Source organism: Mesoplodon mirus (genome assembly GCF_964341445.2).
Source record: "Mesoplodon mirus genome assembly, chromosome: 14".
In the NCBI taxonomy this organism is placed as follows: domain Eukaryota; kingdom Metazoa; phylum Chordata; class Mammalia; order Artiodactyla; family Ziphiidae; genus Mesoplodon; species Mesoplodon mirus.
In genome coordinates, this window is record NC_138990.1 from 78,835,011 (window position 1) to 78,850,020 (window position 15,010).

The window sequence follows — 15,010 nt, forward strand, 5'->3', positions numbered from 1 at the left end:
GACAGACAGACAGACTGATGTATTATAAGGAATTGGCTCATGCAGTTATGGAGATGATCACTAAGTTCTAAGATCTGTAGTCCGCAAGCTGTCTTCAATTGATTGAATGAGCCCCATCCATACTAAGGAAGACAATCTGCTTTACTTAGTCTACTAATTCAAATATTAATCGCATCCAGCAACAACCTCACAGACGTATCTAAAATAACGTTTGACCAAATGTCTGGACACCCCTTGGCCCTGTCAAGTTGATGCATAAAATTAACTGTCACAAGAGGGAACACCAAATATCCATATATAGCTTTCAGGATTTTTGGAAGACCTGTAACCTATTTGTAACTGAGCCACGTCAGTTGAGAAGCTCTGCATTAGATAATATGACTTATTTGCACCAGCGTATAAAATGAAAGGGTCTTCTTCCTCCAAACCCAGACATGGAGATAGGACAGAACTGGGAATGAGTATAAGTGAATTCATGCATAGTGTTTTGCCCTCATTGATGAATTAAAACATTGGGTAATCGTTTTTGCTTTTCCAGAAACACTCTATGAGTTGAAAAAAATAAAATATACAGGGATTCAAGGTAAAAAGGACCCTGATAGGAAAACAAATATATGAGAAATGAGAAAATTGGGAAAGATAGAGAAATCCTATAAAAGCCGGTGTACCTTTGGAGAGTAGTATAGCTAAGACCACATATGACTTTTGTGAGCCCCTTCCCCATAAATGATATTTAAAATTCTATTTTATAACTTGGTATAAGGTTGAGTATGTTAATATTAACTATTAAAACATTTTCATGAACCCCTAAAATTATTGTGGACCCTAGGCCCTGTGCCTACTGCATAAGTTGGCCCTGGTTATAGTATAGTACCTAAAAATCAAGGCTCTGGAGTCACACTGCTAGATTCAGATCCAGCTTTCAGCACTGACTTGCATTAGCCACTTCTCTGAACATGAGATTTAGAGAATAATAATAGTACTTACTTCAAAACTCTCATTATGAAGATAAAATGAAATTGTGCATATTAAAGGTGCTTAGCACAGTGTCTTGCACATAACTAGTGCTCAATAAATGTTAGCTGTTACTGAATAATCTCAGAAATGCGCTTCTTAGAAAATGGTCTTCAAAGGTGCAAGAGGGCTTCCCTGGTGGCGCAGCGGTTGAGAGTCCGCCTGCCGATGCAGGGGACACGGGTTCGTGCCCAGGTCAGGGAAGATCCCACATGCCACGGAGTGGCTAGGCCCGTGAGCCATGGCTGCTGAGCCTGCGCGTCCGGAGCCTGTGCTGTGCCACAGGAGAGGCCACAACAGTGAGAGGCCTGCATACTGCAAAAAAAGCTGCAAGAAATAGTGTTGCCAACTGGATTTTTTGGTGAATAGCAAAAAGTAATAGGGAGATAAATGAGAATTTGTGTGGGAGTACCCCTAGTTCAGCTGTATACTCACCTGTCAGACTATTTTGAGAGCAAAAATGCTGCTTCTGGCTAGTTTCCCTTCTCAGAATAGTTTTGACATGTAGGAACTCTTCTGAGCCCAAGTGTGCTTGTCTGCAAGTAGCAGACCTTCTCCTTTGGCTTCCTAGCGCTGGAAACAATAGAGAAAATAAAAAGGGAGTCTGGTACCTGTCTGGAAAAGCATTTGCCTTTCAACCCTGCATTTATCAGAGCCCCCTGTTCTTAAAATGTTTAATGGCCAGATGTGCTGCTGTTTGCAGGTTTAGAATTTGATATGTGTTTGAATTGACAGACATGGCTCAATCACCAGTTTCCTAATTCCAAATACAAGGGAGAACTGATGACTATTTTTCCTCTTTGACTTTGAAGTTGAAGGCATTTGAAATTCAAGTAACTGGAGTGAATATTATTTTATTTAGTTTGCTATTTAGTTACTGTTGTAACCTCAGCTAAATATTTAATATGCTAAGTGTGTGTGTACTTATTTTGTTACCCTCACGTTAATTTAGAGTGCAGCACTGGCTCTTTAGTAAAAATTTACTATTTGCTTTGTTGGAAACTATGAATAGTAGTGTTAGATGAATAATTTGCTTATGTACAGTAGAATAAATCGAAGTTTAAATAATATTTCACTTTACCGACTTTAAAGCTGTTGCATGTGTTAAACTACCTTGGCTGACAATGTTGAGGAAAAAACTGAATATATTTTAAAACAATTAAAATTATTTAATAATCTTCAAGAAACAAAAAAAAACCCAAAACCTTTACCAGTATCAACCTTTACCTTTTTTTTGGCTGCGTTGGGTCTTCGTTGCTGCATGCAGGCTTTCTCTAGTTGCGGTGAGCGTGGGCTTCTCATTGTGGTGGCTTCTCGTTGCAGAGCACAGGCTCCAGGCGCGTGGGCTTCAGTAGTTGCAGCGCGCAGGCTCTAGAGCACACAGGCTTCAGTAGTTGTGGCGCGCCAGCTCAGTAGTTGTGGCTCTCAGGCTCTAGAGCGCAGACTCAGTAGTTGTGGCGCACAGGCTTAGTTGCTCTGCGGCATGTGGGATCTTCCCGGACCAGGGATTGAACTTGTGTCCCCTGCGTTGGCAGGCGGATTCTTAACCACTGCACCACCAGGGAAGTCCCAACCTTTACCTTTTATCTCATGCTCAAATTTTATGTTTTTAAAAATTGAGTGTGTGATTACAGTGTTTTGGGAAATCTGTTTTTTTGAAAGAAATTTATCTGCTTGGTCATAAGAGAAACTATTCTTGTGGTAGGTTAGTTTCTCTTCTTCTGAGTGTTAATGTTAGTTATATTCTTGTACCTCTTCTACTTACCAACTTACTTGGGCTATGTTCCATCATATCTTTCAACTTTATTGTGCTTCTTGGGAAGTAAAGCATTTTAACACACCTCATGTGTGGTTTACACTCTTTGATTTTTATAATGTGATCAAGGTTTAAGTCACAAATGCCAACAATCAACCATAATGTTCACGAATTTTCAAAATTTAAAATCTCCAAGGAGTAGCAGTAACAGGTTCTCATTATATAAGCAGTTCTTAACAACAGATATTTTTTAATTAGGTACCTTTTTCCCAACTTGATAGGAGGATCTTGGGGAGGATGCAAAATACTTGGATTATTTAATTTCTTGATATAATATGGTAGAAATTGATATAAATTGAGGCAGGTATTTTCATAATGATTTAGAATGCTAAATAGTGGTGGAGAAATAGCCTTAGTGAGATTTGAACCTGGTTTTGACATTTATTCCTTGGCAGGCCACTGTGTCTGTATGTATCATCTATATAATAACAACAGTAGTGATAAAAGCTGTCACTTCTTGAGCACACACTGGGTGTCAAGCATTTACTCCTCTAATTTATTCTTCACCTTGTAAGGTAGGCCCTGAGAGCTCCAGTTTATAAATCCTGAAACTGAGTCTCAGCCCCTTGGGTCCACAGTCCTCTATTGAAGTGTTATAATTACATCAGCTATTTACTTACTGGAATTAACTAGTAGTAAATGAAATTTGGCGTTATTTATTACCATGAACAAGATAGTAGCCCTTTTAGCATCAAACCGGTCTTGTAGATAGTTGGAAATTAATATACTTCAAAAAGTAAAATGTTAGGAAATTTAATTTTAATCAAAATCGTTGTTAATTCTATTAGCTGCTTTCTTGTTGAACTGTTGAGGAGTTCCTCCTTGTGGTGAGTGGTGCTGGTCAGTTAGTGGATTCTGGTTGTTTGAATATTTATTTAAAAAATTTATTTATGGCTCTACCTCCGGGGTCGGCAAACTATGGCTTAGCAGACAAATCTGTCCTGCCACCTGTTTTAGTAAATCAAGTTTCATCGGAACACAGCCACACTTACTTGTTTATGGATGGCCTGCAACACGAAAAATATTCACTATCTAGCCCTATAGGGAAAACTCTGCCAACTCCTGCTCTACCCCATTCAACAGAAGATTTGAAGCAATGGACTCTAATATCTAATCCTAAAGACATATGGAACTTTCTTTTAAAATTTCCATGTAATTTTATTCTTTATGAGAAAAGGTTGGGAAGAAGTCTAAAACAAAGTTTAAACGTGATTGGGTTAAAATAATGTTCTGTTTCCTCAAGTACATTCCACTAATTTGAGAATTTGCTCACTGGTATACCTAAGACCTGGTAGTTATGTGTAATGATTGATCCAAATCATTGAATATGTTTTGAGGTCCTTTTCTTTCATCCTTAGATAAATGTTTTTTCTATCCTATTAAAAGGATAACAAAGAGGATACAAGAAAGATTGTGTTTTAATTTACAGAGAAATAAAATTTGGTCCTATGTGAGTTTTTGCTTACCCTCCCTGCCCAAGAGGAGCCAATGCTTATTATGTTTCCAATTAGATGGTTATCTGATCCCTTTAAAAGTAATGTCTGTCCATTCCCTCTGTGGAAGTGAGTTAAGTGTGGGTCCCCTTGATGCACTCAAGTTTCACAAGCCTTGGGATCTTGAGTCTACTCTTTACTGTAGGTTTCATAATTGATACTGAGAACCTTTTCCCATATCACATACATGAATATAATGAAGATGTTAAACTTTTGTAGAGATAGCACAAGAGCACCCTGAGACCAATTATGCAGCATCAAGTTTTTTGCTCTGATGCTGCTTCCAAAAGAGATTTTGTTTTGGAAAATATGTATGTGAAAATTTTTCCTATTGTTTTTAATTTTCCTGTTTGCTGACTATACTAAACAACAGAAATCAAGCATTAACTTGTCTTGTTACTTGGCAGGAAGTGCCACCATGATGTGGCATTTTCTTGTACACAGGATGTCATTTCAGTAGTACGCTTCATCTTCCAACAAGTTTTGACCTAAAAGTTTGTATTCCTTGTTGATGTTTAAGTAGTAAGGTGAGCTGAGTTGAAAATATTTTACATGTATCTGAAATAAAGTTAGGAAAGTGGGAATAAATGTTATTGTAGGTTACATATGTAGACTAAACCTACTAGTGCCCCCAAAATCTAAGTTAATCTAAATCCAACAAGTTTTAATTAATAAAAATACTCCCAAAATGCCAGTGTTCTCAGAGAAAATACTCTAGGGGATATGCAGGCTTTGCTTGGAGGAAAAGTAGTGTACTATTCAGAAATACAAATATGCACACCATAGAAGAGTAGAGAAATGGAATTTCTAAAAGATAGCACAGATCATCAAAATGATAAATGAGCCATTGAATTTCTTGGTAAAAACGGAGACATTCTGTCCTACTTTGGTTTCTTCTATTAGCAGATATTTCTAAAAGGTTTTCACAACAAGGTCATTCTGTATAGCACAGGGAACTATAGTCAATATTCTGTGACAAACCATAATGGAAAAGAATTTGAAAAAGAATATATATATATGTATAACTGAGTCACTTTGCTGTACAGAAGAAATTAACAAAACATTGTAAATCAACTATACTTCAATAAAATTTTTTAAAAATTAAAAAAAAAGGTTTTCAGAATTCACGTGTTCATATCCAGGTTCTGTTCAACTATAATAGGATAATACTTTTTGCAAGCATCCAATCTTATTGTTCTAAATATAGAGTATGTGAGTGGTAGTAGGAAACACCCCAGTGTTATGGAAAGATTATGAATACTGTCTGGTTTTTTTGGGTTTGTTTTTGCTTGCAGATTATTCAAACTTTGAGATTGCTTTCTCACTGTACAATGGGGTAGTAATTTCTTCTTTGTAGAATTTTGTAATGGATTAAGTAAGATAATGTTTGTAAAGTGCCAGGCATGATGCTTGGTGTGTAATGACATTTATTTGTCATTACACAATTATTTAAAGCTGTTCTATGAGTAGTTATTCTTCTTTCACTTAGTGTTTCCTGTATCTGACTGGTAGTTACCCCACCCCATAGTAGCAGACAGGGTATTGTTGTATGGGTGTGTGTGTGTGTGTAGTAATGATAAAGCTACGACATTATTAAAATTACAAAAATGAAAATAAACTTTTGGGGGGTGTTTTGATGCAGACAGCTTTACTAAGCCGCCTGGAGCGAATTTTCGAAGCATGTTTTCCTTCCATATTTGTCCCTGATACTGAAGAAGAAGTTACTTCCCTGAAGCACTTGCTGGAAACAAGCACCTTGCCAATAAAAAGAAGAGAGGCCTTAGCTGAAAGTGGGTAAGTAGTAGACATTTTTCAGATAGCATGTATATTTGTTAGTTTCAACTGTTCTAATTTATAAGGTTATCTAAGGTTATCTTAAACCATTAAGGCTCTAAAACATTACTGTGTTTAAGTTTAAAAAATTGTGCTAAAAGATATGATTTAAAAAACTCTCTACTTGTCCATTTTTGAGCTTTTTAAAAAAAATTCTAAATCGATATTCTAATCAATTTTATATATTATTTTTTGATTTCCTAGTATGATAGATGAAAATTTAGATCTTACATCTGCTATTCTCTTCTCTTCATCTTCCCAGTATACTTACATCATAGTTTTTGGTTAAATTGTTATTTGGTATTTTCATTATTATGATCATATATATAGTGTTCACAGCTAAGCCACTATTTTCTTTATAGTATACCTTTTTCCTGGATTTGATAATTGCCTGTCTTTTTCATTTACTGAGTCTTTCCCTACCCTCCAACAGCCTGTTAATATAATTTTACTTGTGATAAGACCTATCAAGCTGATGATTCCATTTTTTACCTGGAGTCCTCCATCTTCCAATTCCTTCCAATCTGGAATGGATCAGTCTAGGCCCCCTAAACACATGTTGTCTTGGGACTTCCCTTCACTTAAATCTCATTTTGGTGGAGCACATCCTCTAATAGCCTCCTGGAGAAAAAGGAACACAGGAGGTAAAATTTTACTTTATTCTACCCCTACATCAAAGTTATAATTTAGGGTCTTTTGTTGCTGGTGTTCTGAAATTTCACAATGACGTATCTCGATATGAATCTTTTTTCATTCATTGGACTGAGTATTAGGTAGGAACCTTTCAATCTGGAAGCTTCTGTTCTTCAGTATTGAGCAATTCTCTTATAATGACAATTACTTTCCCTCCATTGCCTCTGTTTTCTTTCTGGAACTCCCATTAATTATTAGATGTTAGAGGGTCTAGATTGACTTGCTAATTTTAATTTCAAAGTTATTCTTATTCCTGGATACTTCTGTTACATTTCATTACTCCCCACCTCTGGAGGCAGTATTTCTTAATTTCATTGAAGATGAATATTAGTTTTGCTTCTTGACTTTTGTTTTGGGGTGATTTCTGAGAACAGAAGGGGACAAAAAGGTTGATGTTTTGCCATCTTTAAACTGTAGATATTTTTTTAAAATATGCTAGCTGTACAGATAGTTCATACTCTTAGACCCAAGAGATTCATTCTAAGGAAATAACACAATTCTGCAATAACACACACCATAAAATACAGGAAGATATTCTTGCACTACTAGTAATAGGAGCCAAACAGTAAGAACAACTTGATTAAAACTGTGTGATGATTGTGGCTAAATAAATGATGATGCATCTGTCTAATAGCACATTACACAACCACTGAAAAAGATACATATGTACATAAGGAAATGCTTAAAATCTGGAAAAAGAATACAGAATTTTAAATATGCTGTAATTGCAACTGTGTATTTGTGGGTCAAGACTCAAGGAGAAAACATATTAAATAGCTCCAGAAAGATGGTGGGATGCTGGGTGATATCTTTCCTCCTTTTAAATATTTTTGCCTTACAATTTAAAAAGAATAACATACAGGCCAAATTTTTGCTTGATTGTTTCAAATGAGTTTAATTTAGTTACTTTTCTAATGACTAAGTGTTGGCTGTTGATTTCATTCAGATAGTAGTTATATACTCATGTTAGACACAAGATTAATTGAAATGTATATTTCACAGTCACATTAAAAGTAGAATTCATGGCGAAAGCTATTGAGTAACCCATTGTTGGTGGCTTCATCGTGACCTTTGCAGGGAACTGCTGGATGTGTGGGCTGAGCTACAGGACATCCATGATGCACATGGCTTGAGATATCAGTGGGGCGGCTCCCATAGCAACAAGAAGCTCTTGTGCTCCTTGGGAATAGACACCCGAAACATTGTGAGTTTATTAGTACCTTGGAAAATCCTTTAATCAACCTATGAATGTTTTTTAATTCTGTCACACTTCTGTTGAAACTAGTTCCTCAGAAAAATAAATATTAGTTGGTTTAACATGTTCATGTATTTTTGAATATGCCAACTTTTAGGCATAAATCTATCTAGATTTTTCTGCAATATTTCTTATTTTTAGGAAAAGTTGTTTTAGTGTTTTTCCTTAACTATGAAATGAAGGAATTGGGCTAGGAGATCAGAAATATAACCCCATAAGGGCAATTTAACAATTTCTTCAATTTATCATTCACAATGTATGTAATAAAGCATTACAAGCATATTTTGGAAACTTTCATTCTCTGACAGATCATTCTCTAAATGTATGTTCTTTCTCTCTAACGTACGTATATAGCTCTTCACGGGCAATAAGAAGCAACCTGTTATAGTGCCCATGTATGCAGCAGGGTTGGTAAGTACAAAGATGTCTTTGCATTTGTTTATCATTGCTGCATTTATTCTGTAACATCATCTCGCATAGCACGACATGGAAAGTGTATTTTAAGGGGCGTTTACTGTGGGGCCATTAAGAGAATAAATACAGTATCCTTTTTCGATCTCATAAATTCCTTCAAGTCTTGATCTGAGGATATTTTTCTGTATTCTATTAATTATAGACACTTTTGTTTTAGACTGAAAATTATTTTTTATCGTAGTAATATTAGTGCTCATAACTTTTTGTAAAATCCACCTTTGGCAGTCTCTCTCTTTTAATTTGCTTTTAAAAAGAAGAAGCTCAAGTATCTGAAGCCTTAACTATCACTTGTTTTAATGCATTTGCGATTATTTTTAAATAGTGCAGTATTGAAGCCATGGATGTATATCAAAGCTTGGAAATATCAAATTATAACAAATGAAAATGAGTCAGGACCCATAATTGGTATTTAGTTTTTCTATTAATGTTTTAAACGTGTTGAATTTTGTTTTTTCAGATATGCCAGGTAGTCCAGGAAAACTGAGGAATTTTCATTCTGTACCTTATCAAGACTCAGTCACATTTTAAAGTTTGACTTGTTTGTGGTTTTTGGCGTGTCTTTGAGTTATTGGTGCATAAAAATGTCCTATCAACCTAAAAATATTTTAAAATTCTTTCACCAATAACTTGAAAATAAGAAAAAAATACTGTGTTTAAGATAGAGAATAAAATAACTGAGGAACCCTTGGTATGGAGTTTAAGTTTAAAAACCCTTTATGTGCATGTGAAAATGAATTTGCTGTGGAACTTGACCTTTTTTTTAATCTGCAAACTTTTCCATGAATAAGCTCTAATTATTGTTATTGAAATGTTTGCTTTGTTTTGTTTTGTGGAATTGCACAAAAACTTCTGTGCTTGACCTTTTTTTAAAAAATCAGTTTCTGCTCCTTTGTGAATGGTTATCTTGTATTTTCAGAACACCTTGATCACCCCTACTCCCTTTTCTGTTGTAGGTAAATGTAATCCGAACGTTTCTTTAACTTGCTGGTTACGTGGATCTCTTTCCTCAGGGAGTAGCATTCTAGAGACTGTTGATGGTGTTATTGTCACATTCTGAATAGGAAGTAGGAATTTAATTTGTGGGCACTTTTCATTCACCATGTTGGCGACAGTAACCTACTTAATGCTCTGTGTTAGGGTCAGCACATTAGCCAATTCTTTAAGTTTTATGTGGAGTTAGAGACTAATGTCTATGCTTTTTTTCCTATCTTAATCACAACCTTTTATTAGTAATGTAATTTTACCATTTTTGTAAGCTTTTAATACCAAAGTTGGTTTAGTGAATGTATCATCTCCTCCTCCATCTTTGTGATGCCTTATATTTAGAAACTTATTCTTTTTCATATCTGGTTTCAAATTTTAATGATACCTGAATTTTTCCCATGGTGCTTTACACACATGAGATGTTCAGTATGTTTTGATCTCATCTGGAGGAATAGTACCTGAAATTGTCATTTAAGTCACTGGCTCTGAGACTTTAATGTGCATTGGAATGGCTTGGAAGACCCGTTAAAACACAGAATGCTGAGCACCACCCCCATAGTTTCTTATTCGGTAGGTGTGGGGTAGGGCTCAAAAATTTGCACATTTGACAAGTTCCCAGGTGATAGAGAAGCTACTGATGGGGACCACTTTGAGAACCACTGACTTAAGGGAGAGTTCATATTAGAAAAGTTGGCTAAGACTAGTAATTGTTTGCCAAATGCATGGAGCCTTTGTAGAAGGGCACACTAGAAAGCCTGTATAATGTGTATGGTATTGAATTAGACCATGAATTTATTTTCATTTTTCAAGCTGCTAGATTAAAGCCTTTCACATGCACTGTTAAGAACTAAATCTGTAAATTGCTTATTAAGCTTATGCTTGATTTTATGAGGGTAGGGGGATTCTTCTGAAAACTTGGTTTTAGAAATGTATAGATTCTAACTATAAGATTCCTGACTTAGCAGCTTTGGGTTTTTTTCCCCAGTAGTAAAGGGAGACTTTTATTTGGTTGATAACTATTCAAGAGCTTTTCAAGTATTATTTTAAAATTTGTAAAAGCTTGGGCCTTTTTTCATGCCAGTAACCTGGATTATTACCCATTATTTTTAGTGTTTGGTAGAACATTAATGCAAAATGCTGATTTTTTTCTCCTTTGTTTCTACATCCATCTTGAATGTTTTTCTCTCTTACTCAAAAAGTGTGTTAGATTCATAGTGGAATATGTAAGATGTTTTCCCCTCTGAAATGACTGTCTCTGCTTTGCCAGTCCAAAGAACCAAGAACTAAGGTTCCCATCTATAGTGGAGCAAGGATCAAACACTAAATTCACATTGAAGCATGTAGACGTCATCACATTATATGGTGTGTTTTAGAATCAGCTCTCACCTCTCCAAGCACCACCATGGTGTAATGTGTTTGAAGAGTGCCCTTTCCTGCAGTTTCAGATCTGAAACATCAGAATAATGTTGGATTCTTAGGGCCTGGATGTGATATACTGTTCTGTTTGCCTCTTCCCCACCCCCACCATCCCATGTGCTTATGCTTTTGTGTGACAGTGATAACCAGGCACTTTACAACAAATCCAGTTCAATTACAACGTTTTGCTTCAAAAAGTTTGGATTCCAAAGGTATTATTATGAAACATTTCCCATTATAGTGCTGTAAGATTTTCACGAAGCAAAATTTAGGACTAGTTCCTTTCTGTCTTCAGTTCTTTTCAAATGACCTGTTTTCTTTCTGCTTTCTGCTAGATTAACTTTCTTGTAAAGTTTATGGGCTGATCCTTCCCCCCCACCCATTAATGGCTAATATGCCTTTTTCAGGGTATGTTAGAGCCCACCAAGGAACCATTGAAACCACTATCTGCTGCAGAGAAAATCGCTTCCATCGGTCAGACAACCACTATGTCACCAGAAATGAACACATGTACATCTGACCAATTCCAGGTAAAAATATCTGGATGTATATAGATATTTTTATGCATGTATATACACATATGTCCACACACGTTGTTTCCCTTAATATATAACTTTTAGTTTTTAAAATATTTTTAAAATTTAGTTTCATGATAGATGTGATTTCAGTTACTTATTAACATCCCTTGAAATACAATGAGCAAATTCTCTTTAATTTTAAAAAATAGAAAAGGCAATTTGGGAACTGGCTGGTTATGGGTAAGTCCTTTAAACCTATCCAGGACTTAGTCTTTTTACCTATAAAATGAGGACTTTGAAGCAAGCATCTCTAAAAATCCCTTACAGCTTGAACATTATATGATCATTATTACTGACACACAAATCTGGTAAGTGCTAGATTTCAAAATAATGGAAAACACTGCATTTATACCAGCTCTTCAAGTCTGCTATAGTGTGTTTTTCCTGAAGCCTGCAAAAGTTTTATAAAGTAATAAAATTTAGGTGTGTTTATTACATCAGAAACTGTTGTTTTGAGAGTTTGAATAAAGCTGTTAAGTTAAAAATGACGTAGCCTTTAACAAAACATTCTATGGATTAGGAAAAAAAGAAAGCTCTCTTACCTTTCTTATCCTTTACCTCCTTGGGATATTTAAGCACAAATCGTATTTCAGTCTAATATGTTTAATATCAAAGCCTTCCCTCTCACTTTTTATCTGGGAGGGCATAGCCACTTTGGTTTGCTTACTTTTTCGACATTGAATTAGAAACTGACTCAGTGCTGGTTAAACATTGTTTTTTAAAATATTAGTATTCTTAATGAACATTACCGTTTCTAAAACATATTCTTGCTGTGTTTGTCATTTCTTAACCTTAAATATTATCTTTGATTATGTCTAACACAATAATGTATGTTTGGACAGCCTTTTCCAAAATGTGTGTTCCATTGAACACTAATCCCCAGAAATGCTCCACTAAAGAAGGGTTCCATAGTGAAGTAAGTTTGGGAAATATTTCATATCATACCCTACAACCACCCTTGGAGATTTGCAACCCACACATTAAGGACTCTGAAGAATCTTGCAGTGAAGAACCCTATTTAATTTTACTTCATTTCTCAAATTTACTTGGCCACAGGACCCTTTTCTGAAGAACATACTTTGGAAAATAATTTTGTAAAGCAAGGTCCTACTTTTTCAGGTGTGTTTCAAGAAACATCTAATATTACTGCTATGTACCACTGTGGTTTATACTTGGGCTTAGGTTAAACATCCCTCTGAAGCCAGTTTATTACTGGCACTGAATTAGTGGGCAAGGGGACCTAATGCGTAAAATGCCTGGCCTTATTGTTGGTTGGGCAGCAGGCAAGGTGCCTTGGGCAAAATGTCTCAGTAGGTTGAATCTGTCCTTAGCTCTCTTTTCATTGGCCTTATATTGCCCTCTGGCTATCAACTGCTCTCCCAGGCCTGCCATGTCTATGCAGGTTCCAAAATTACTTCTCCCACAGCACATTCTCACTTCTGCCTCAGTCAACATTCTTATTCCTACAATGCTAGGTATTAGGAAAGTAATTTGAGTAACTGCCTGGTATGTTTTCTGAAAATGGAGCTGTTCTTACTTGAGGCCACTTGTTGCTACTTTTACTTGCCTCCTTCTCTTCTTCTCCTCTATCCAACCACTTCCACGTGTTACAGCCCCATAAGTTAGTGCTTATTTTATCAGAGTTAGCTGTCACCTGTCATTTGTGCCTAGTCATACTTATCATCTTTCTTATATAATTTAATTATAGACTTGATTAGAAGTCTAGATAACCTAATAAAAAGCATGTGTGTTAATTCAACGGAAGATTTTTAATAGAAATTAATGTGTGTTGATTTAATGGAGGTTAGTTGCAGCTCCATATGTATTCAGCTGCTGCCACCTCTGTGCATACATATACACCCCTATGTACTTGTAAGCAAGGGACTCTCTCCCTACTTACAGGGCAAGTGTAGGAATTTTCAGCAACATTTAAGCATATCTAACGTTTTTGCTGGAAGATGGAACTTGGTCTCTTGCTACTTATATTTTTTAAAAGCTCTTTTTAAGCAAATATGTCCTTTTATTCTATTTCATGCACACATTTCTCTTTTTAAAAAATACACATATACATAATGAATTAACAAGTTTATTCTGTACTTTGTTATGGTAGTTTGTGATCCTCACTGGCTTTAGTTTTTAGGCTTTTGGGAAACCAGTGAAAACAATATTTCCCAGTGGAAATTCAAACTTATTTCTGAATTGACTTGAGCCTGTGTAGGTCTGCATTCTAACATTCAAATTGAAGATCTCAGCATGCATGTCAGAATTTTGTGCTGAGATGCCTAACGTCCATCACTAGATTGCATGACCTTTGCTTGGCTCCGTACTTCTGATTCAGGTTAAGATACTTAAAAAACATCTGAAATGCATTGTAAAGATTCTCTATATAAAGTGATATTTCTTACCACTATTCTTTGGCATGCAATGTATATATTATATATACATTATATAAACATGTATATATTTTTCACTTAACATTTTGGCCATGCAGTCTTTCTCCTAGTGATAATTTTCAGATGAAACAGCCATAGCCATTAGTTCTAGAAGCTTAGCAAAATGTGTCAGGAAAGACCTGTTCAATACCAAAATTTCCCCCCGCCCCCGCCCAAAACGTATAGCAGACCTTCCTCTTATGCTTTGGCATCACTGAACAGTGACTCTCAAACTTAGCATAGTTGTATAATTCTCATTATGACTGCATTTTTTTGGTCTGTCTTTTCTATTTCAGTTTGGTACCCATTGAATTTTTATCTTCCACATCAGTTTGTACTCATCAATCTTGTAGCCATTGCATCTCTTGTTTAGGAATTTAATATTTTACTAACAACTGTTAACGTTTTTTTAAAAGATACTTTTACCTGAAAAAAGTTTATAGGTAAAAAGCAGTAGTGATACTTTTTGTTGTTGTTGTTTGCATCTTTATCCACTGAATTTCAAGGTCACACCATTCACGGTGCCATTATTGATTCCCCTCTAAGATCAGTACTTTAACCATACTTTATTCACTGCTGAGTAAAGTCAGCTCTCTGGCTAGCAGTTATCCAACTAGTCACCACTAGCAAACTTCTTTTCTTAGGCTACTTTATGTTGCTATTTCAGTTGTGAATCAGAATTTTAGAGACAGAAGAAAGAAACAATGACTGTCTAGCACTGTACTCTCTTTTTACATTTAGAAAACATATTTGGAAAGACTAAGTGATGTACCCAGAAGCACACATCAGTGCTATAGCTAGGACTAGAACCAGAGCCTCCTGTCTCTAGTCTTTTCTTTCCCCCTCTTTTTATTGTGACCTCGTCTCCTTTCTTTTGTCTCTGCATTAATCATTCATGCCACATTACTTAAAGTTGTTTGAAAATGTTTCATTCCAGTGCTTTCTCTTTAAGTTGCCTACTTGTCTGTGCCGTTAGTTAGCCTATAATTATTTAGGTATCTGTTTTTCATCTATCTCTTTTC

The 15,010-nt window shown here is 35.6% G+C and overlaps 1 protein-coding gene across 4 annotated transcripts in view; it reads left to right on the plus strand.

The window, feature by feature from the left end:
• Nucleotides 1–15,010, plus strand: part of AFTPH (aftiphilin) — a 64,062-nt gene that overhangs the window by 33,359 nt on the left and 15,693 nt on the right. For all 4 annotated transcript variants that reach the window (XR_014295848.1, XM_082642130.1, XM_082642129.1 and 1 more), the window contains 4 exons: nt 5,966–6,117; nt 7,927–8,053; nt 8,459–8,515; nt 11,386–11,508. Coding sequence is in view for 3 of the 4 variants with exons in the window: in XM_082642130.1 (XP_082498256.1) it covers nt 5,966–6,117; nt 7,927–8,053; nt 8,459–8,515; nt 11,386–11,508 (459 nt within the window). In the remaining variant the exon portion in view is untranslated. The remainder of the gene's footprint in view (nt 1–5,965; nt 6,118–7,926; nt 8,054–8,458; nt 8,516–11,385; nt 11,509–15,010) is intronic.